Source organism: Pseudorca crassidens, chromosome 2, assembly GCF_039906515.1.
Source record: "Pseudorca crassidens isolate mPseCra1 chromosome 2, mPseCra1.hap1, whole genome shotgun sequence".
NCBI classification, from domain to species: domain Eukaryota; kingdom Metazoa; phylum Chordata; class Mammalia; order Artiodactyla; family Delphinidae; genus Pseudorca; species Pseudorca crassidens.
The window spans coordinates 180,276,676-180,301,981 of record NC_090297.1 but is presented as its reverse complement, the minus strand read 5'-3'; the positions used below and the strand labels follow the sequence as shown (position 1 = coordinate 180,301,981).

At 37.9% G+C, this 25,306-nt stretch overlaps 1 protein-coding gene across 3 annotated transcripts in view; it reads right to left on the bottom strand.

Moving 5' to 3' along the window:
- The window catches only part of LOC137220140 (complement factor H-like), a 131,880-nt gene that overhangs the window by 72,781 nt on the left and 33,793 nt on the right, over positions 1-25,306 (bottom strand). For all 3 annotated transcript variants that reach the window (XM_067729783.1, XM_067729781.1, XM_067729782.1), the window contains exons 5-9: positions 18,378-18,563; positions 17,831-17,936; positions 14,212-14,288; positions 5,567-5,758; positions 3,164-3,334 (exon numbers count right to left, since the gene is read on the bottom strand). In XM_067729783.1, the coding sequence (XP_067585884.1) occupies positions 3,164-3,334; positions 5,567-5,758; positions 14,212-14,288; positions 17,831-17,936; positions 18,378-18,563 (732 nt within the window). The remainder of the gene's footprint in view (positions 1-3,163; positions 3,335-5,566; positions 5,759-14,211; positions 14,289-17,830; positions 17,937-18,377; positions 18,564-25,306) is intronic.

Here is a 25,306-nt window from a genome sequence, read left to right as displayed (position 1 = left end):
GTTTCACTAAGATACCTACTAAATAATATTGGGAGATTTTGTTAAATTAATTAAGAGTAGAAGAACTTCTAGGGATCTCCATTAAAATAATCATGATCTCCATTAAAATAAATAATGTTATTAAAACATTGCCAGGGCAATGTTTAAGAGAAGTTAGCCTAGGTAGGTGCTTCTATTAAAATAATAATAATAATAATAATATTTGAGACTGTCTGAATATGTAAGGCCAAATTTTTTCTACTTTTAGAAGCAACCATTAAGCACTTGAAATAAGAATAATTAATTCAAGGTTAACACTCTGTTGTGAATCGTAAAAAATCCAGTCTGTACAGGGAACAGAGAAATTTGCATCAAAGGTGGCTTTTATTTAACAGGTCTTGGTACTTTTATTTATTCCTGTGAGTGACTTGTTGTCAGAGACTATCCCTTATTGGATACAGAGACCAAAGTTTGGACAAATCACCCTCAAATAAAACCCCTGACACGTACAAATCATAGACCAGATAGAAGACAATTTAAGTGTTTTATCCTAGACTATTTTATTTAAATTTACTTTTATGACTTAATTCCAAATTTCTTGTAGAGTTCTACAAAATAAGATATGTAGATCTGGAATTTATCATTATCAGCAGGTAGATCCTTCCAATGTACCATGAAAATAGGGAGAGGTATTTGTGTCATTAGCTGAGGTAAGAGAGTGGAGTTTCTTTTAATAAAAGACTTCTCTATATCTAGTTCATGTAAACTGCATTTTAATAAAATGAAGCATCTTTAAGAGACAGAGCATGCTTATCTAATTTGGGGTGAACCACTCTTTACTTTTATTGATCTTTAGCAAATTATCTTGTAAAAGAGAGAGTACCAATCCTAATCCTGGTATCTCTCTCGCTAAAGAAAGCAGGACCTTAAAGCATACAGTCTTGAATTTTTAGGTTATGACTTGTGACTGGGAAAATGAACTTTTAAAAGGAAAATGTCTTATAAATGTGGATTCTTTAATGTGTGTGTGTAAAGGAGTCTAGTTTTAAGAGAAGTAAGCCTAGAAATTGTAGTAACACTGTGGGAAAAAAAAGAGATTTCCCACTACTAAAACGGATCTGTTCTAAGGAGGAGTTTTAAGTAGGTAGGTAAGTGACCAAGAAAAAGGAATAATTCAATAACTTCTACATCATGTTATCCTGAGTCCTATGTCCAAGTAAAATTGAATTCCTGAAGCTTTACTTTGAATTCATCGGAACCTGGAATTCATTGAAACTTTATTCTAATGTTTATCCTCAATACAGGACAAGAGTCCTGATATAAAATAAGTGGTTTATAAGCTCTATTTTGGTGATTGGATGGATAGAAGAGGGGCTCTGGAAGTAGCATATATGGCAGAGTTTGACACCAGAGAACTTGTGCCTCCACCTTCTTTGCTCAGGAGCCACGAATGCCATGGAGATAAACAGCTGGACTCCACACAGCATCAGCCTCACACAGATCTCATATGGTTGTGTAACCGAGCAGGACCCTGTGGGGCCTTCCTGGGACAGACCCCTCCCCCATATCATCTGCTGTAGTTCCTCTCTGAACTTCCTAGATAATAGTATCTGATGCACATTTCCTGAGTTGTTTTCCACATTTGAAAACCCCACCAAATGGAAGATGTTAACTACTTGATGACCATGAGCATGTAGTCCCCATGCCTGGAGCCTGAGGACTGATGATGTTAACCCCTGTGACACTGCCCTGTTACCTCACCATCAACCAATCAGATAACTGATTGGTTATGATCAGCAATTCTCCTGATTGATCAGCAGGAGCTGATCACATACCCTGAGACACCTCTCCCTCACCCGGCCTTTAAAAATGCTTTGCTGAAACCCATCGGGGAAGCTGGGCTTTTTGAGCACTAGCTGCCCTGGACCCCTTGCTGGGTGCCTTACAATAAATGCTGCACTTCCCTTCACCACAGCCTGGTGTCAGTAGATTAGCTCTCCTGTGTGCAGGGGAGCAGACCCAAGTTTTGGTTCGGTAACAGTTATCGCTGTCTTGTGTTCATTAACTTCTTTCTAAATATTTTCTTAACAATGCTTGAAAGTGAAGGTCATTCAGGAGGATGTATTTTCCAAGGAGCTGCTTGTGGGCTCAACTAAATTTTTTTAAGAATAAAATCAGCTCAAAAGCTATCTGTAGTTTTTGTAAAAGAGGATCACCAAAGCAAGGTTTATATATGTTATTACGAATAGCATGATTTAAAGTTCAGAGGGCTATTAAGAGGTGAAGATCACAGTGTGGCAATACCTGTAAAAGTCACCCTCTTAGGAAGTCACTTGTCTCGGATGTCATGTGTGACGATACTGTTACTTGTTTTACTCGGTGAAGCAGCCCTCATCAAAAGCTAACTCCTTCCTTTTCACAAGTGTTTGCAAGTAACTCAACACTGTTATTACCATGCTATAGCTGTATCTGCCTGCTCTTCTTATGACTTCTTACATTCCTCAACTATTTATTGATATATTTTTCTCTTCTAAGCCATGATAGTTGAAACTATCCCTTTCTAAATGAGGTAGGCTAAGCAGAAAACAAAAAAGCAGACATAATTTCTGGTGGGCAAAGAGCACAGTTGAAATGAACTCTTTGAGTCTGGGTAACATCCTTCCCTTACGAAGCCTGAAAGAGGAGCTGTTTTCAGCGCCATCACCACAGTTGATTCATATGAAGCCTGTGCTTAATGAAATCTCCAGTTTCTTCTACTTAATTCCATTATCCATGGAGGATTACCTCATCTGGTATTAATAGAATTTACTTTTTAAAGTGAAATGTTGGGCTTTATGAGAGGACTCTAATTATTTGAGAGGTATATATACCTGGGGATTGGAAAACCTGTTACAGTCCTGGCTCTGCTCTAGATTTGCTTTGTGACCATAGACCAAAGATTGAATGAGCTATTGAACTTTTCTGGTCCTGTTTATGTGTATCTTCAGAGTGAGAGAATCACACCAATTGATCTCAAAACAGGCCTTGCACACATAAAATGTTATGTCTCTGTAATAGTTGATTCCTATAAACATTAACACTCCATTGTGAGAAAAAATAAACTGCTTAACCAGAAGGAGTATATGAATTAAAACAACTGGTAAAAATATACAGCAAAAGATATAGAAGAGAAACATAGCATTACCTTTACATGAAGGAACTGGGGTCCATCCAAATTCAGTGCATACGGCATCTCCTCTTTCCCCATATCCGAAACCTCTTGCACATTTATATTGAACTCGTTCATTTGTCTTATAAATTTCCTTCTGAGATATAGGATAACCATTTAAAATGGTTGGTTGTTTGCAGGAAATTTCTAAAGAAAAGGGATTAAATTCCAACAGGTTTGTTATATATTAAAGGACTGTGTCCCAAACATAATTATATAAAGATACAACTCTTGTTTCCATTAGGTAAATCAGACAACTAAACAAAAGTCCTGTTTTGACTTGAATGCTTGGTGAATAATTTATCGGTTGTTCTTAACATTCATTTTTGAAGTAAGTAAAAATTCTGATTTAAATCATGTTGCTAATTTATTTAGTTTGGGGACAAATTAGTCCTCTTGAAATAAATAGTGGCCAGTAACATTCATCAACTGTATATATAAAATTGAATACAGAAATAGGTTTAGGGCTTCCCTGGTGGCGCAGTGGTTGAGAGTCGGCCTTCCGATGCAGGGGACACGGGTGCGTGCCCCGGTCTGGGAAGATCCCACGTGCCGCGGAGCGGCTGGGCCCGTGGGCCATGGCTGCTGAGCCTGCGCATCCGGAGCCTGTGCTCCGCAATGGGAGAGACCACAGCAGTGAGAGGCCCGTGTACCGCAAAAAAAAAAAAAAAAAAGAAAAAATGAAATAGGTTTAATGTGATATGTATTTTCACTGAGTGACCTGTAAAAATTACATATTTTTTTAGTTATTGATAATAGAGTAATTATTGACAAAACAGTTTGTCAAAGAAATTAATATATCTCATTGTTATTACATCTCCAAAAAGCAACTGATCAGCTTGTGTGGTTTTGCTATCCATCCAAGTTTTCCATCCAAAAAAAAAAATAAAGAGCTGGCCATCATCTTTCACACTATCGTCACTCCAAAATTTTTCTCTGGGACTCCAGCAACAGTGATTAATTTCCCAGATCTTATTCTCCCTTCATCTTAATCTTTTTTTCCTGTTTGTAACTTAATGATCTTTTCTTCTTGTCACTTTATTGTTCCATTTAAAATGCTTCATTGATTCCCAATTCAGTCTGTATAAAAGCCTAATTCTTCAGCATGGTGTATGTAGCCCCGCAGAACCTTGGACTGCCAATCTTCACTCCATCACTAACTTCTTCCCTGCCTGCATTCTAAGTTAAGGCCCCTGAGAACAGTGGGAATAGGGGAGCTTCATGCTCAAAGAGGCCTCAAGGCCATTGTCCCTTCCTCTCCACTAACTACTTCTGACTGGTTTGCTTTTGCCCTCCTCAGCTTCATCTGAAAGATTCTCATTCTTCCTTTAAGACTTATCTTCTGCATCAGTCATTCCAGAAAGGTTTAACTAACCACAGAAATTTAATTGCAAGAAATAAGTCCCATCCATGAACCTCTAGAGTATACAGTAATTGCTACACTGAATATAAATACGTTTGCCATTATTAACTCGAAGAACTAGTTTTGTAAAAAAGACTTCCTAGGAAGAGGGACGCTTCTCTCTTCATCTCACTGTAGGAGAGACTAGACTAAGAAAGTGTAAATAATTTGGGGATTTTAGATAATGTTAAAAAACAAATATGGCAGAAATTTCTGCCAAAGAAATACTGGTCAAACGAAGTATGGTACTTTTAAATAAATTGACCAAAATATATTATTACAAAAGCCAGAATCATCATATTGGCCATCAGGCACAGGTCAGTAGTATTGAAACTAAAGAAATGCTAACTTCTAGCTAACTATGGAACTTTTTTTTAAAGACAAAGATTTATTTAGTGGATTCAATTCAGTTCAGCAATATTTATGTTAAACTCCCAGTGCAAGTATAAAACAGGGGCACTTCCTAGAAGTGTTATTCAAAAACACAATGTTATCATGACACATCAATAGAAATAAATAATGATAGTTTTTCAAATAAAAAAACGACCTATTCTGGAGTTTTAATATTAAACTTGTAGCAGAAATGCTTAAGATTTTATGTTAGTCATAAGAGTCAATTACAATTTAATTATAGTTAAGAGCATGGACTTTAGTGTCAGATAACCTACGTTTAAATCTTAACCTCTACCATATATGCCATGATAATTTTGTACATGTGATTTAATTTCTTTGCACCATGAATTCCTCAATTATAAAATAATGGTGAAAACAGTACATGAATCACATAGTCATTTGGAAGGTAAAATAGATGACACGTGTAAAGAACTTAGATCACTTACTGGGAAATAGTAAGTGCTGAATAAATGCTAGTGAGTTAGTATTTCTCAGATTCTGTAGGATGCACAGTGTTTTGAAAGGCATATTTTCATGAAAAAAACTAAACTCATTCAAATAATCAAACAGTAAGTGTATCTTACCTACACATTTCGGTTTTTCTCCACTCCAAATACCATCTGTTGAGCAATGTATTTGTTTAGGTCCATCAAGTACGTAGCCTGAATTACATTCAAACTGTATTGCTTGTCCAAAAACATATACTTGGTCTGGGTCCAGGGCACCACTGAAAAATTTCCCATTCTCTGGTTCTGTTACTGGTAAACACTTAACAACTGTAAAAATAAATATAAATTTTTTTAACAGAATTGGAAAATTTTATTATGAAAAATGAGTATATAGAAATATAACATATATATAACCAATAGCAAGATTGGAGAAAATTAAATTTTTTAAAGATGTATTTGATATACCTGTTAGCCAGAAATAAATTCTACTAAGTAAAAAAACCCCAAAAAACAAACAAAAGAAAACTGTAAGTTTATCTCTGATTCTTTTCTATGAGAGTGAACAAAGAAAATTACTACTTTGAATTTTTGAATGACAGTTTATATATTTTGTAGTAGCAAACAAGTGTTTCTTAAATAATTGAGAAATATAAAGTTTGGGATAATTAAATACAAAATTTCCATTTAAGTCCCACAATAATGTAAAACTGTATCCCTAAAAGGTGTAAAAGCAAACTTTCTGATTATGTTTATTTCAATAAATAAATAGTTTTTAATTTTCCTTTTTCCATATCAAAATAACTTGAGCACTTTTTTGATTTTCCTTAATATTTTCCAGTATCCCTTAGCTTATGATATTCAATCTTTATTTTACAATGATCACCCAGGTTGCTTGTTAAATGGAAATTCTATGGCTGCCCTATCACCCCAGGGATACTGATTCCATACATCTTTACTAACCAAAAACTTCAGTTTCTAAGAAGCACCCCAGGTGATTCCAATGTGGATGTTCCTTAGAACATTGATGTCCTTCCCCTCATTTCCGCAGATGAAAAATCCACTCTCTTTTTCAGACAACGGGATTTTTGAGTCATCATGTTTTTTCTCCTCCCCCTCCCCCCTCCCCTTCTCCCTCTTCCGCTTCCTCCTTGTTTTTCTCTCTCTTTCTCTGTCTCCCTTTCCTTCTCTCTTCTTCTCCCTCTCTCCTTACTCCTCACCATGGAACTTTGAAAAACAATTCTGATTGATCTCTTATTTTCATGATGACTAGAGACTGGAATTACTAGTTCAAATTTTGGGAACAGGATGTACATTTTCTCATTCTCATTGTTTGCTTTATGGATCAGTAAGAAAGGACAGAGGTCTTCCTTAGTTCCTGCCTCTTTTCAGTACAACTAAGACCAGAGGAAAACTCCCCTTGCCAGGCAAGAGGGAGGAGGTGGCTAAATCATGTTCTCCACTTCAGCCGCTACCAGAGATCCCTGCACTGGGGTCGTTATTTGGGCGAGTGCCTCTTCATGAATAAAGTTGAAATTCTCAGCTTCATTTTGATGTGATACTTGTGTTATTTCTAGTGGTTAGAATCCAAAAGGAAAAAAAAATAGATTTTTCTAATCTGTAATACATTAACCATTAGATCAGATGAGCCTGTATTTATATTTGGTTATTGAAACACATAATACTGTAGCAATAAAAGGACTAGATATCCACTCTGTACTACAGTAGCATCCACAAAAATAATTTGAGTAAGAAATATTTAATTATAGACTTCCGGGAAGATGGCGGAAGAGTAAGACGCGGAGATCACGTTCCTCCCCACAGATACACCAGAAATACATCTACGCGTGGAACAACTCCTACAGAGCATCTACTGAACGCTGGCAGAAGACCTCAGACCTCCCAAAAGGCAAGAAACCCCCCACGTACCTGGGTAGGGCAAAAGAAAAAACTAAACAGAGACAAAAGGATAGGGACGGGTCCTGCACCAGCGGGAGAGAGCTGTGAAGGAGAAAAAGTGTCCACACACTAGGAAGCCCCTTCGCGGGTGGAGACTTCGGGAGGCGGAGTGGGGGAGCTTGGGAGCCGCGGAGGAGAGCACAGCAACAGGGGAGCGGAGGGCAAAGCGGCCAGATTCCAGCGCAGAGGATCGGGCCGACCGGAACTCGCCAGCCGAGAGGCTTGTCTGCTCGCCCGCCGGGGCGGGCGGGACTGGGAGCTGAGGCTCCGGCTTTTGTCGGAGCGCCGGGAGAGGACTGAGGTTGGCGGCGTGAACACAGCCTGCAGGGCGTTAGTGCACCGCGGCTGGCCGAGAGAGAGTCCGGGGAGAAGTCTGGAACTGCCGAAGAGGCAAGAGACTTTTACGTCCCTCTTTGTTTCCTGGTGCACGAGGAGAGGGGATTAAGAACGCTGCTTGAGAGAGCTCCAGGGACGGGCGCGAGCCGCGGCTAAAAGTGCGGAGCCCAGAGACAGACATGAGACGCTAGGGCCGCTGCTGCCGCCACCGGGAGGCCTGTGTGCGAACACAGGTCACTAGCCACACGCCCTTCCGGGGAGCCTGTGCAGCCCGCCACTGCCAGGGTCCCGGGATCCAGGGACAACTCCCCCGGGAGAATGCACAGGCGCGCCTCAGGCTGCAACGTCTTGCCGGCCTCTGCCACCGCAGGCCCGCCCCACACTCCGTGCCCCTCCCTACCCCCGGGCCTGAGTGAGCCAGAGCCTCCGAATCAGCGGCTCCTTTAACCCCGTCCTGTCTGAGCAAAGAACAGACGCCCTCCGGCGACCTACACGCACAGGCGGGGCTAAATCCAAAGCTGAGCCCCTGGGAACTGTGAGAACAAAGAAGAGAAAGGGAAATCTCTCCCAGCAGCCTCAGAAGCAGCGGATTAAAGCTCCACAATCAATTTGATATACCCTGCATCTGTGGAATACCTGAATAGACAACGAATCATCCCAAATTAAGGAGCCCTGTGGATGAAAGGCTCTTGGTGCTGCAGCCAGGAGTCAGTGCTGTGCCTCTGAGGTGGGAGAGCCAACTTCAGGACACTGATCCACAAGAGACCTCCCAGCTGCACATAATATCAAACAGCAAAAATTTCCGAGAGATCTCCATCTCAACGCCAGCACCCAGCTTCACTCAACGACCAGCAAGCTACAGTGCTGGACATCCTATGCCAAACAACTAGCAAGACAGGAACACAACCCCACCCATTAGCAGAGAGGCGGCCCAAAATCATAATAAGTCTACAGACACCCCAAAACACACCACCAGACGTGGACCTGCCCACCAGAAAGACAAGATCTAGCCTCATCCACCAGAACACAGGCACTAGTACCCTCCACCAGGAAGCCTACACAACCCACTGAACCAACCTTAGCCACTGGGGACAGACACAAAAAACAACAGGAACTACGAACCTTCAGCCTGCAAAAAAGGAGACCCCAAACACAGTAAGATAAGCAAAATGAAAAGACAGAAAAACACACCGCAGATGAAGGAGCAAGATAAAAACCCATCAGACCTAACAAATGAAGAGGAAATAGGCAGTCTACCTGAAAAAGAATTCAGAATAATGATAGTAAGGTTGATCCGAAATCTTGGAGATAGAATGGACAATAGAATGGACAAAATGCAAGAATCAGTTAACAAGGACCTAGAAGAACTAAAGATGAAACAAGCAACGATGAACAACACAATAAATGAAATTAAAAGTACTCTAGATGGGATCAATAGCAGAATAACTGAGGCAGAAGAACGGATAAGTGACCTGGAAGATAAAATAGTGGAAATAACTACTGCAGAGCAGAATAAAGAAAAAAGAATGAAAAGAACTGAGGACAGTCTCAGAGACCTCTGGGACAACATTAAATCTACCAACATTCGAATTATAGGGGTTCCAGAAGAAGAAGAGAAAAAGAAAGGGACTGAGAAAATATTTGAAGAGATTATAGTTGAAAACTTCCCTAATATGGGAAAGGAAATAGTTAATCAAGTCCAGGAAGCACAGAGAGTCCCATACAGGATAAATCCAAGGAAAAATATGCCAAGACACATATTAATCAAACTGTCAAAAATTAAGTACAAAGAAAACATATTAAAAGCAGCAAGGGAAAAACAACAAATAACACACAAGGGAATCCCCATAAGGTTAACAGCTGATCTTTCAGCAGAAACTCTGCAAGCCAGAAGGGAGTGGCAGGACATATTGAAAGTGTTGAAGGAGAAAAACCTGCAACCAAGATTACTCTACCCAGCAAGGATCTCATTCAGATTTGATGGAGAAATTAAAACCTTTAGAGACAAGCAAAAGCTGAGAGAGTTCAGCACCACCAAACCAGCTCTACAACAACTGCTAAAGGAACTTCTCTAGGCAAGAAACACAAAAGAAGGAAAGGACCTACAATAACAAACCCAAAACAATTAAGAAAATGGGAATGGGAACACACATATCGATAATTACCTTAAATGTAAATGGACTAAATGCTCCCACCAAAAGACACAGATTGGCTGAATGGATACAAAAACAAGACGCATATATTTGCTGTCTACAAGAGACCCACTTCAGACCTAGAGACACATACAGACTGAAAGTAAGGGGATGGAAAAAGGTATTTCATGCAAATGGAAACCAAAAGAAAGCTGGAGTAGCAATTCTCATATCAGACAAAATAGACTTTAAAACAAAGACTATTAGAAGAGACAAAGAAGGACACTACATAATGATCAAGGGATCGATCCAAGAGGAAGATATAACAATTGTAAATATTTATGCACCCAACATAGGTGCACCTCAATACATAAGGCAAATACTGACAACCATAAAAGGGGAAATCGACAGTAACACATTCATAGTAGGGGACTTTAACACCCCACTTTCACCAATGGACAGATCATCCAAAATGAAAATAAATAAGGAAACACAAGCTTTAAATGATACATTAAATGAGATGGAGTTAATTGATATTTATAGGACATTCCATCCAAAAACAACAGAATACACATTTTTCTCAAGTGCTCATGGAACATTCTCCAGGATAGATCATATCTTGGGTCACAAATCAAGCCTTGGTAAATTTAAGAAAATTGAAATTGTATCAAGTATCTTTTCCGACCACAACGCTATGAGACTCGATATCAATCACAGGAGAAGATCTGTAAAAAATACAAACACATGGAGGCTAAACAATACACTACTTAATAACGAAGTGATCACTGAAGAAATCAAAGGGGAAATCAAAAAATACCTAGAAACAAATGACAATGGAGACACGATGACTCAAAATCTATGGGATGCAGCAAAAACAGTTCTAAGAGGGAAGTTTATAGCAATACAATCTTACCTTAAGAAACAGGAAACATCTCGAATAAACAACCTAACCTTGCACCTAAAGCAATTAGAGAAAGAAGAACAAAAAAACCCCAAAGTTAGCAGGAGGAAAGAAATCATAAAAATCAGATCAGAAATAAATGAAAAAGAAATGAAGGAAACGATAGCAAAGATCAATAAAACTAAAAGCTGGTTCTTTGAAAGGATAAACAAAATTGATAAACCATTAGCCAGACTCATCAAGAAAAAAAGGGAGAAGACTCAAATCAATAGAATTAGAAATGAAAAAGGAGAAGTAACGACTGACACTGCAGAAATACAAAAGATCATGAGAGATTACTACAAGCAACTCTATGCCAATAAAATGGACAACCTGGAAGAAATGGACAAATTCTTAGAAAGGCACAACCTGCCAAGACTGAATCAGGAAGAAATAGAAAATATGAACAGACCAATCACAAGCACTGAAATTGAAACTGTGATTAAAAATCTTCCAACAAGCAAAAACCCAGGACCAGATGGCTTCACAGGCGAATTCTATCAAACATTTAGAGAAGAGCTATCACCTATCCTTCTCAGACTCTTCCAAAATATAGCAGAGGGAGGAACACTCCCCAACTCATTCTACGAGGCCACCATCACCCTGATACCAAAACCAGACAAGGATGTCACAAAGAAAGAAAACTACAGGCCAATATCACTGATGAACATAGATGCAAAGATCCTCAACAAAATACTAGCAAACAGAATCCAACAGCACATTAAACGGATCATACACCATGATCAAGTGGGGTTTATTCCAGGAATGCAAGGATTCTTCAATATACACAAATCAATCAACGTGATACACCATATTAACAAATTGAAGGAGAAAAACCATATGATCATCTCAATAGATGCAGAGAAAGCTTTTGACAAAATTCAACACCCATTTATGATAAAAACCCTGCAGAAAGTAGGCATAGAGGGAACTTTCCTCAACATAATAAAGGCCATATATGACAAACCCACAGCCAACATCGTCCTCAATGGTGAAAAACTGAAAGCATTTCCATTAAGATCAGGAACAAGACAAGGTTGCCCACTCTCACCACTCTTATTCAACATAGGTTTGGAAGTTTTAGCCACAGCAATCAGAGAAGAAAAGGAAATAAAAGGAATCCAAATCGGAAAAGAAGAAGTAAAGCTGTCACTGTTTGCAGATGACATGATACTATACATACAGAATCCTAAAGATGCTACCAGAAAACTACTAGAGCTAATCAATGAATTTGGTAAAGTAGCAGGATACAAAATTAATGCACAGAAATCTCTGGCATTCCTATACACTAAGGATGAAAAATCTGAAAGTGAAATCAAGAAAACACTCCCATTTACCATTGCAACAAAAAGAATAAAATACCTAGGAATAAACCTACCTAAGGAGACAAAAGACCTGTATGCAGAAAATTATAAGACACTGATGAAAGAAATTAAAGATGATACAAATAGATGGAGAGATATACCATGTTCTTGGATTGGAAGAATCAACATTGTGAAAATGACTCTACTACCCAAAGCAATCTACAGATTCAATGCAATCCCTATGAAACTACCACTGACATTTTTCACAGAACTAGAACAAAAAAAATCTCACAATTTTTATGGAAACACAAAAGACCCCGAATAGCCAAAGCAACCTTGAGAACGAAAAATGGAGCTGGAGGAATCAGGCTTCCTGACTTCAGACTATACTACAAAGCTACAGTAATCAAGACAGTATGGTACTGGCACAAAAACAGAAATATAGATCAATGGAACAGGATAGAAAGCCCAGAGATAAACCCACGCACATATGGTCACCTTATCTTTGACAAAGGAGGCAGAACTGTACAGTGGAGAAAGGACAGCCTATTCAATAAGTGGTGCTGGGAAAACTGGACAGCTACATGTAAAAGTATGAGATTAGATCACTCCCTAACACCATACACAAAAATAAGCTCAAAATGGATTAAAGACCTAAATGTAAGGCCAGAAACTATCAAACTCTTAGAGGAAAACATCGGCAGAACACTCTATGACATAAATCACAGCAAGATCCTTTTTGACCCACCTCCTAGAGAAATGGAAATAAAAACAAAAGTAAACAAATGGGACCTAATGAAACTTAAAAGCTTTTGCGCAGCAAAGGAAACCATAAAGAAGACCAAAAGACAACCCTCAGAATGGGAGAAAATATTTGCAAATGAAGCAACTGACAAAGGATTAATCTCCAAAATTTATAAGCAGCTCATGCAGCTTAATAACAAAAGAACAAACAACCCAATCCAAAAATGGGCAGAAGACCTAAATAGACATTTCTCCAAAGAAGATATACAGAGTGCCAACAAACACATGAAAGAATGCTCAACATCACTAATCATTAGAGAAATGCAAATCAAAACTACAATGAGATATCATCTCACACCAGTCAGAATGGCCATCATCAAAAAATCTAGAAACAATAAATGCTGGAGAGGGTGTGGAGAAAAGGGAACCCTCTTACACTGTTGGTGGGAATGTAAATTGATACAGCCACTGTGGAGAACAGTATGGAGCTTCCTTAAAAAGCTACAAATAGAACTACCATATGACCCAGCAATCCCACTACTGGGCATATACCCTGAGAAAACCATAATTCAAAAAGAGTCATGTACCAAAATGTTCATTGCAGCTCTATTTACAATAGCCCAGAGATGGAAACAACCTAAGTGTCCATCATCGGATGAATGGATAAAGAAGATGTGGCACATATATACAATGGAATATTACTCAGCCATAAAAAGAGACGAAATTGAGCTATTTGTAATGAGGTGGATAGACCTAGAGTCTGTCATACAGAGTGAAGTAAGTCAGAAAGAGAGAGACAAATACCGTATGCTAACACATATATATGGAATTTAAGAAAAAAAAAATGTCATGAAAAACCTAGGGGTGAAACAGGAATAAAGACACAGACTTACTAGAGAATGGACTTGAGGCTATGGGGAGGGGGAAGGGTAAACGGTGACAAAGCAATAAAGAGGCATGGACATGTATACACTACCAAACGTAAGGTAGATAGCTAGTGGGAAGCAGCCGCATAGCACAGGGAGATCAGCTCGGTGCTTTGTGACCGCCTGGAGGGGTGGGATAGGGAGGGTGGGAGGGAGGGTGACGCAAGCGGGAAGAGATATGGGAACATATGTATATATATAACTGATTCATTTTGTTGTGAAGCTGAAACTAACATACCATTGTAAAGCAATTATGCTCCAATAAAGATGTTTAGAAAAAAAAAAAAAAAAAAGAACACACACAGAAATGTGACCTGAAAAAAAAAAAAAAAAAGAAATATTTAATTATAGACTTTATGAATATTTGATGTAAGACATTTCAAAAAATCCTAATATTTTAAGTATATGTTTTAATATACTTGTAAATCAGTTTTACATCTACCTTCACATATGGGAATATTATTGGTCCATCCATTTGATTCACATTCACGGAAATTCACCTCGCCCAGCATCTGATACCTGAAAACCAACAATAACGGAGTTGTGAGCTAATGCGTGTTTATGCCCAGTTTTAAGTTTGACACCATTTCATGGAAAATTAACAGCATATACTTCCCTCCTTCCTTTCTTAAGAAAGGCCCTCAAACCCTCAGGTGTATGGACTTGGAATAATCATAACCCTTGGTTCATGACACAAACTCATTACTGTTTCATGCACAATGCACTTTTATTCCTTCATTAATTTATTTTTTCACTAATGAGGTACATTTAACAATGTAATAAGCTCCACGAACAATCACCAAAAACAGAAGGTAAAAACATGATAGTAAACAGCAGGTCACTGTATGTTACCCCCGTCCACTCTTTTTCCATATTTCTATCCATACTCCTACTCTCCATGATTGTGATATTTTCTGGATGCTTTGGGCTTTTTACATGATCAAGGATAGTGCTAACAAAAATGTCTTAGTGTGGCTTATTTTCAGCACTGGTCTCCATCTCCCTATCTCCATCCCCGAGATCCGAGATGCTTTCCAGAGTGCAGTCACTGAGTCAAGTTGGCTTACAGAAGTCATTCAATGTCGAATTATAGTAACTCATCAAGTCTGATCTTAAAACCAAAGATGCTGTACTTTAACGCAAGGTCCTTGGGCAGGTGTACAGTGTCCAGTCATCCCCAGATGCTTCAGATGAAGGCAAAGCATCCTTCTCAATATTTATTACATTGGACGGTTGGAGGCAAAAAACAAAACAAACAAACAAAACCTTTTTCTCAAAAAATAAATAATGGAAGGCATTTTGATAACCACAAAAGAGAATTTTGAAAAATGGTCTTTCATGAACTTCTAAAGAATTCTACAAGAACAAATATTTCCTTTGTCTGCAAATAAGAGTTGTTCTGCAAATTACACAAGTAAAAGAAATTTTCTCCTTCAAAAAACACTGTGTCTTTCTTGGATTGGGATTGATTTGTTCCTAATTCTCTACAGGAAGAAAACATTTCAACAGAGTAAATGGGAGTCACAGAACTTGAAGTCAAACTTTTACTCTGTGCCTCTGTCACACGAAGGAACAAAATAATTGGTTATTAAAGGTTCTTCTCTGGTTCCTCTCTTGGCTCTACCTTATAATGGAAAAAGATGATTTCCTGGTGAATATTTTCCATCTACACCAGGGACTCATCCACTCGCCCAAATCTCTCTCAGGAGTTCTGCAAAATTCTACACAAAACCGCCTAGCGTCACCAGCAAAGCCCATTCACAATTCCTGGGGAATAAAACTAGAATCTGGGGAATAAATCTAACCTTTCTCCCTCCCCCACCCCCGCTGTGCTTAGTCTAGTTTCACTGGCTCACAGGGTCGCACCTGCAGAGGAATTGCACCTGGCTCTTCAAACTAGAGTTCCTCCTTCAAAATGGCTGCCCCTAAACGTCAGCTTAGGGCCATGTGCAGACCCTGCACACGACACTCCATCCAAGATGGCGGCATCAGGCCATGTGCAGAGATGCTGCACCCAGCACTGTGGTCTGGATCCTGAGCAGAGCGGCTGCCCTGCCCCCTCCCAGCTGACAAGACCCTATAAAGCAGCCCTGCTCACTTGCAACCTGTTGGGAGAATGAAGCATTCCTGTGCTATACAGTAGGTCCTTATTAATTATCTATTTTATATATAGTAGTGTGCATATGTCAATCCCAATCTCCCAATTTATCCCTCCCCACTCCCCTTTCCCCCCCCCCGCCCCGAGTAACCATAAGATTGTTTTCTACATCTGTGACTCTATTTCTGTTTTGTAAATAGGTTCATTGATACCCTTTTTTAAGATTCCATATAAAAACAATATCATATGATGTTTTTCCTTCTCTGTCTGACTTACTTCACTCAGTATGACAATCTGACCTATATGTGAATAGAATCTAAAAGAGGGGATATATGTATATGTATAACTGATTCACTTTGCTGTACAGCAGAAACTAACACAACATTGTAAATCAACTATACTCCAATAAAAAATAATTTTTTTAAAAATGAAGCTTTCCTTTGCTTCTGAACCCAACTAAGTCTCATTCTATTGGCTGAAAGAACACCGGGCAGAAGGACCCTTGTTAAGACGACTCGAAAAGGTCAGTAATGCTAGGGCCCATGTACATCGAGGGAGAGAGAAAGATAGAGAGATTGTCCAAATGTTGGTTTGGAGAAAAGTAAGGGCTTGTGTTTCTGCAACCCCAAGCTGGCAAAATACAAGAAACACTGTGCAGAGGGCCTCTTATAAGACTCCCTCCCTGTAGGAGGATCAAACTGGTCTTCCATATTGAGTATTCTGTTAAGTGGCTAGTATTCAGCTAAATGGGTACATAGCAGACAAAAGGGGGATGGGACAAGGGGACACACAGGGTGGGTTGGCTGGCAGAAACCGTGGATACAGTAAACCCACTCTATGTTCAGATTCCACTATTGGGTCAGAAGACTTATATCCCCTCTGATGCTGACCTTACAACAGTCCAAGGACTTTTATTTCACTGACAATTATCTAGTCCTGTTGAAAGCCCAAGCTGGGTGGTGGAAAGAGTTGCTCTTACAGGGTCTGTGACAGTTTATCCATAGTTAATACAAGACGGACGTGGCAAAGATGAGTTAAACAGAGCCAGAGTCAAAGCATGTATGTCACTAACCTCTTTATTATAGATATTATAATTATAAATATATTTATTACTGAGATTTTATAAATATTATTTATTACTGAGATTCAGGGAATCTAGTAGGAGAAGTTTATGAGTTTTGACCCCTTTTGCTAGGTCAAGGGTGGAACTTAAAGGGACAAGATTAGCCTGGATTGGAAAGGGATATTTCGGAGATTGGGGCAAAAACTCTTTGAAAAATCTCCCTCTGGTAGTGACCAAGGAGAGACTAAGTTATAAGAACTAATACTTATTGGGTGTTTACAATATCCCAGGAACTCTTCTAAGGGCCACAAGCATGTGTCGTATTTATTTCTCCCACCAATCCTGTGATGCACTTGATATGTTTCTGCTTTTATAAGTGAGGACATGGGAGTAAAGAGATATTTTAAAAATATACATATAGTTATTAAGTGGTAGAGTTTTGGAATATAGGCTTACTCCAAAGCCTAAGCTTTAAAATATTTTATTCTACTGCCTCAATTCAAGAAATAAATGGAAAGAGAATAATGATTCCATGTGTAATTTCTTGATCCCCCTGACATATCAAACTCCTATAATACTCTGCACATAATAGAATGTAGTGAGGGCTCACTGCAGTGAATTTTTATTTATATGCATGCTATTTTCCCACTCTCCTATAACTACACTCTCCCAGAGTAATCATAATTCATTTTAATTTTTCAGTGTTGAGGAGATGATAATTGTATCAATATATAATCATTTCCATGATAGTTTAAATTTTCAGGTTGCTTGTATGTTACTTATAAATATGTTCATAGAAAAATATAGTAACCTTAAACACATAAATTAGTACAGTTTCTATTTACTATTTCCATTATGAATTATCTGAATTAGAAGGCTCTTTTTCTATTGGCTACATACCCCTCATCACAGGTATAAACAATCTTTGCACCGTATTCAAACCGAGTTCCTACTGCAAGATGGAAAGAACCAAATGGAGTGTCTCCAGGGTGTCCGCAGGGCTTTTCTAAAATTAAAAAAAAAGGATGTAATGTTAGTATGCAGCACGGGGACTAACAATTTACATGAGTTCGAGGACAGGGATATTTGATATTGTATTAGAGGACAGAATTGAAAATATGGAAAAGTGAAAAATGGCAAAGTTATCTGTACCTTTTGGAAGATGACAACACCTTGTTAAGAATAATGACAATGAAGAATTTGAAAAAGAATAGATACTTGTGTATGTATAACTGAATCACTTTGCTGTACACCTGAAACTAACACAACATTGTGAATAAACTATACTCCAATATAAAATGAAAAGTTAAAAAGAAAATAATGAGGATGCATCATTTTGTATTTAAATGACAATAGTGATAGAATTCAGCCAGCGTTTCCATAGTAGCACCCAGCATTTTCACAACTAAAAGTTTTCACAGATTTCACAAATGTAGGAACGACTTACTCTGACATATCCTCGAAGGATGAAGAGATTGCCACTTTCCATCCTTGCATACCATTACAATACTCCCAAGAGTTCTGTATCCAGGGCGGCATTTATACGTAGCCTGAGTGCCCTCTGGATATGTTTGTTCAGTCCAAGAACCTGACAGAATTTCTGTTTCTCTTCTTGGAGGGGGTTCTTGACAATCTACAAAAAAATTAAAACACAATAGGTGTTTAAATAACTATTAAAAATGCAGTAGGTTTAGGTTATTTTTTATTAAAAAAGAAACTATACAGGTCCATCCAAATGTAAGTCTTTTCTTTTTTTTAATTTACTAGTTTACTAGTTTGTTATGAAAGGATACAACTCAGGAACAGCCAGATAGAAGAGATGCATAGGGCAAGACTTGGAAGAAGGGGTGTGGAGGGCCAGGTGTGTCACTCTCCCAGCACCTCCCTGTGTTCACCAACCTGGAAGCTTCCAAATGCCATTCTTTAGAGATTTTTATGGAGGCTTCATTACATAGCCACGATTGATCAAATCGCTGGCCCTTGGTGACTGACTAAACCTCCAGTTCTGCCTCCCTTCCCAGAACCCCTGAGACTGGGGACTGGGGGAGGGTGGGGAGGGTGGGGCTAAAAGTTCCAACCTTCTAATCAAGTGGTTGGTTCCTCCTGGCAACCAGCCCCCATCATTTGGTTCTCTAGGGCCTTTCCAAAAATCACCTCATTAACATAAACTTAGGTGTGGTTAAAAGAAGCTTGTTGTGAATAACAAAAGACACTACTTTCACGTCTGATCCTCTGGAGCTATTTCAGGACTGAGAACAAAAGACCAAAAATTATCAACCAAAGATACTTCCTTTGCTCTGTATTCATTAGGAAATTATAAGAGTTTTGGAGCTGTGTGCCAGGAACCATGGATTAAGGCCAAAATGTATATTTCTTATTATTAATCATAATATCACTGTTAGCCTTCATTTATCTGCAAATGTAAGTCTTAATATATATAAGATATATATTTTACTGTACAGAAATTAAATCTACATAGATTTGTAAGAATAACTTTCCAGATAAATAATTATACTTTACTATATTATTCTTAACTGCTGCACCACATTCTCTAATACTATTCTTTCTTAAATTCAGGAAATATTGGGCACTAATATAAGCTCTGAAGGAAAAAAAAATGGATAAAGAGAGAAAATATCTGCTCTCAAAGTGTTTTCACTCTAGTAAGGAGGTTAGTTATTAACTACAAATTCAAAGAGATAATGTGTCCGGGTTTCCGAAATCTTCATCAAGCTCTTGTACCGGCTGCTATACTCCTATTCTGTATTATCTCTTGAAGCTCAGTAACCTTGGAACTGGAGAGGTCAAGTGTATTGTGTAAATGTGATTGACAATCTCAAATTGAAACCCACTCTGGCAGGTTAGCAATTAGAAACCAGTGGAGGTGAAATGGAATAAAATTGAATCCTTACTTTTTTCAGAAAATTGTAGTTATGAACAGACATATATAATAGGTACGTGTATATAGACGGTTAAAAAGTATTAAAGAAGAGCAAAAATATAATTACCATAAATATTACGGTAATGTTTTCTTCTAGAAGAAAGGAAGGGGTATTAATCTAGAAGAAACGCAAGGGTATTTGCGGGATGCTGGGAATGCTCTACTTCTTGACATGGGTAATTATAACTATTTTAAAATACAGTACATTCATATTTTATTCACTCATATACTTCACAATAAAGATACTAAAGTAATAGAATCTGCATGTACCGTATGATTCTTTTTTTCCAAAAAAGTAATTCCTTAACAAAATGACATATAAAGAAGGGAATACATAAAATTAGTAATGAAGCTCATGCCTACTGATTATAATTGCTAATCTTTTTAATACTTCTTGCTGCTTAGTTTAGATACAACTACCCTTGATATTAGGGTGATTTCATTAGTTGACTTTTAACATATTACTTTTAAATTGGCAAATTCAGATACTTCTCACCATATATATATTTATTGATATAATTTTCATTGTTAAACTCCTTTTCTTACTTGGTTTTATAAGAATGGTTTAACATTCTATTCTAGAATTTCTTTTTGTAAAGGCAAGGGGAAAAAATAATCAACGGAGCTGGATCCCATTACAAACACATTCTACATTTCGTAGAACAGAAACTCCATATGAAACTTCATTTTTGTGTAATAAATAGCACTTGTGTGGGCTTTCATATGCACTAATTTTTCTCTGACTTTTTTGCAAATGTTTAGCACATTTGTTAGGAAACTTTGTAATCGATGATTCCACATTAGTTTTGATTTCTAAAATTTAAGTAAACATACTTTTACTCCACTAGATGGTGCTAACACCCTACCATAAAACAACACAAACCGCCTGTGCCTCTTCTTACCAGCAACTGTCTTTCCCCAAAAAAGCCCGAGTTTTTGGGTTTGTTTTTTCAACTTAAGGATCATGTTTTTACATGGAAATTTTGTGTTTAACTACAGGATAATATGTGTGTTTTCCACTTTCTAAATTCAGATCCATTTCATGGCGTTTAGGTTACTGGAAAAATTAATTAGTTAAATTTCAAATGTAGATGCCAACATTGTGAGTGGAGTTGAACCACTTTTCACTAATATATTAACATTTTGATAAACTTAATTCCTATCCTTTTATTAAGCTCATGCAAGGAAAAAAGTAATAAAATTTTCTTATCAATTAACTTATTCAATTTAAATGATTTTTATTAAAGCAATGCATTTACCCAAAGAGTAATCATGTGTGTTACTTGCTTTTAACACCCAGACATAAAAGACAAGGATACACCTCTTTCATACTGTCTTTCTACCAGATTCTCACAATATTTACTCTGTGTATACATATTTACTACATATAAAGAGCTCTCATATTCATTACATTTTTTACTTCAAATGATATTTTAAAACTCTGGTGCTTTTTCCACAAACTTTATTTATTTATTTATTTTGGTGTATTTTTCTTTATTTTTTTATTGGAGTAAAACTGCTTTACAATGTTGTGTTAGCTTCTGCTGTATAATGAAGCAATGGACAAAGGATTAATCTCCAAATATACAAACAGCTCACGGAGCTTTCAGCCACTTCCTCCAAGTGGTCCACTTACCTCTAGGCAAGGTAGGCAAGACACCCCACTACCCCATCTCTGTTATTTCCTCTCAGCACCTACTTTACTTCCTTCACAACATAATTCATGGTTCATAGTTATGTTTATGTACCTATCCTCGCATCAGAATGTAACTTCCCCAAGAATAAGGACCGTCACCACAATCCGTCAAAACCTACCCATGATGTCATCACAACCCTGATATATTTCTCTCTCTTCATTGTACCTCTTACAAACCAACTTCTTAGCACCACCCTACTCCATCCTTTCATTCCAATTTGAGCATCTTGCCTTCCCTAAGTGACCCTACAGTGTTTTCAGTTATCTCCATCAAAATACTTTATATGATAAAATACAATAATCGTCCCTTCTGTTTTGCCTCCTAAGTGACCTCCTGTCGGAAAGTGCTTGTCACGGTGCCTGGTACTTACTTAGCAGTCACTCGAAAGAAAAAAGATGATCATTGAATGAGCAAATAAATAGATGAATGAATGGATGAGTGAATGTGAAGCTATCCCGAAGACTTTCAATTTTATCTGTAGATTATGGGTAACCTGGGGAAAAGGCATTGTAGACGGCAACAAACATAAAAGATAAGATAAGGGAACAAATGTTTAGTGCACTTAAACCTCTGTTGCATGAACCCAAGAAATCTAACATCTGTAAAATTCCATTCTACCTCCTATGTGTCCTATGTTGGAATGTATGTTATATTTTTTGAAGTCAGGAATCATTTTAATTTAGCTCAAAAAACTTCGGGGAACCTTTGAAGGAGCATTTCTATAATCACTTTTCTATCTATTACAGTTCTGTTTAACAAGGGTTAGGAGAAACTTGGCTCTCTCGGTCAAAATGTCAAAACAAATAAAAGTGCTCTGTCACTTCTTTTTCTTTCCCTTTCTTTTTATTAGTTTTGTGATTTTTTTCTCTGTCCCATTACTTTACTCTCTCTGAACCATTTTTTATAGTGTTTCCTTATAACCTTAAGCTAGAACGTAACACTTTAGTTTTTCAGGGGCATAGCGTCCGTTTTGTACACTGTGTTCTGAGACTGGTTAAAGCTGTTAAGAAGTGGGCAAAGTGCACGTTAGTTAAGTGAGCACGGGGTAGGCTGGTTGGCAGACTCTCACAGGCAGGCAGGTGGGGATGGTGTGTGGGGTGAGGAGAAGGAAACAGAGCTGGGAAGAAGGAAACATGCCCAAGGCTGTGAAACCGTCAGGGATGGAGGGGATAAACAAGTGGGCCAACTCGGACCGAGGCTCCAGCCCTAGCACCCAAAGGCCCCAAATAAAGAATGCTCCCTAAACTGTGCTTCCACGTATATTTGAAAACTTACTTCTAGCTAAGAATACTGTTAGCAATACTTAAATAATTTAGTTCTAATTTGAAATTACGTGCAGGCAGAAGAGTAGCAAGTGCATCCCCAGGCTGTGCCTAAACTTAAAGTCAGCAAGGCTCTCGCTCTCGTGACATTCCTGGGGGTGTTTCCTCTACCCCTGGTCAAAGTACCCACGAGACTGCTTCCCCTATCAGATCTTCCTTCCTGAGAAAACCTCATCTTCCAGGACTGCTGGGTCCTGTTCTTACCTCATCCTCATTCATTTCTACCTCTGCCCATTAAAATTGTTGCAGAAAATTTATCAGACAGAAAACTTACTGTGGATAATAATTCACATAATTGTGGTGCATAATACTAAATTTAACTGTCCCAACTCTTACTCAGAGTATTGTCACTCCACATAAGTTTCAGACTGGTTGAGTTTATGGTATTATTAATAGGTAAAACATTTTAGGAGAAGGGAAGATGTTGAAGACAATTGGGCCATTGCTCCACTTTAGATCCCACCGTATAGGTAAATACCCACACTACTACCTCTGAAAATGTGGGATTTTTTTGGAGACGGGGAATTCTTATGTATCACACTGGAACTGAAACATAGAATTTAGGATTATAAACCGCTATCACAAGTTTTCTGGATTAGATGAATATACATAATATTCACATCTATCCTTAAAAAAGAGTAACTTTTATGAATTTATAATTAATTCTTATGATCATAATATAGATTTTTTTGTATTAGTTAATTCAAATTCAAAACCATCTTGTACTTGAAACAATATAGTAAAAAGAAATAAATTCTCCTCTCTCTGTTGGAATAGAAGCTCTCTGATATGTAACATATTTCAGGTCCTGAAAGAACATTTTTGCCCTTTAAACCTCCAGAATTAGGAAACACATCTCTCCAAACAACATAGCCAGCATGCACTTGGACATATTTCAATTGTGTTTTGATTTATTTACTTTAAGCAGCCTGGAATTTTGGGGCCGTGGCTAATTTCAAAGAGTATACGCTTTTTGGATCTTAAATCTAAAAGTTCTTGAAAAGCTTGGTCACAAGATATTCCAGAAGGCAGAAACGATGTGGTATAACTCAGGAACGGTTACTCTGAACTCTGTAAATCTGACCCGGCTCTTAGTAGCCTGGGGTGAACTACCCGGCACGCAGCTGACGTTCTTATACAGCTAGGGATGAAGACGCAGACCACCCATTGCGTTAAAAAGGTACTGCTTGGTCTCCAATATCCTTTTCTAAAAAGGGGGAAAAAAATAGAAAGTTGAGCTTATAAATTCTTGCTGTTGGTTACTACTCCTCTTTAGTAGTGATTAGTATTTTTGAGGAATGTTCACTCTTAACAGGATGGAGACCACTTAGGAAAGGCTGAAATGCAGTTTCTAGTTGAGTAAAGCAGATCGTGAGAGTATACACAACCGTCTTTTCTCACTTTCTCAACTTAGCATTCAGTATTCAGTTTAGGATTTCTCAGTTTCTCAATTTGTATTCCATCGTCATTTCTACGTGGGAGACAAAAACAGAGGCAAATGTTGAAGGAGATGTGGATAGTTTTAAGGATCAAGGCCACTCTGTTGAGTAAAACTTCTGTTAGGGCTAGACTGATGGAATTGGTTGTGCGTTGTGTGTGCTTTTGGGAAAGCCATGAGGCTAATGTAAGTGTTACTTTAAATACCAAATCTGTACTTTATCTGGGAAGTGGCCAGATTTACAGCCACTCTCACTGTAATGCGTGTAGTGCTAAAGCTCAATTCACCAGCAGAAACTGCTGTCACATTCCAACATACGTTCATGAGATATAAAATACAAGTGAAATGAATCAGCTGGAATCAATTAGGGACGCAGGGAGTTTTAAAATCACTATTATTTACTTTTTATCACTTACACTTTGTAGCACCCAATTTTAATAATGTGTCAAATTCCACTTTGTCATCACTGAAACAGTTTCATTAAATTTAGCATGGGTTCTTAGCTTTAAACCTGAGCTAGGAACCAAACAAGTCTTCCGTGCATGACAAATGCAATCTATGTAAAACCTCAGCAAACAATATGGAAATCGTGAAGCACTAAGAGTATTCCTATTAAAGAAAAGACAAAAACACTTGTGTAAAGAAAAAGATGTTTGCTATTGGTAACATTAACACTGCTCCAGAACTCTTTGCCAATATAGTCATATTTTGGTATATTGTGTTGTAATATTAGTTATTATTAGTTGTAATGTTCTTATGGACAGGGAAATGATTGTACACCTAGTTTAAAAAGTGGCTGGATATAAGGTTTACAAGCTAAAAATCAAGCAATAGCATATTAGTGTGTATAACTGAGAAAAAGACTATCTTTCAAAAACTCTTAAACACATTTGAGAAAAGCCTGAAAAAAATTACTAAAGGATACAACTTAAAAAAGACATCTGGCTTTATTTTCTAGATTGAAAGACCCTCAAGGAC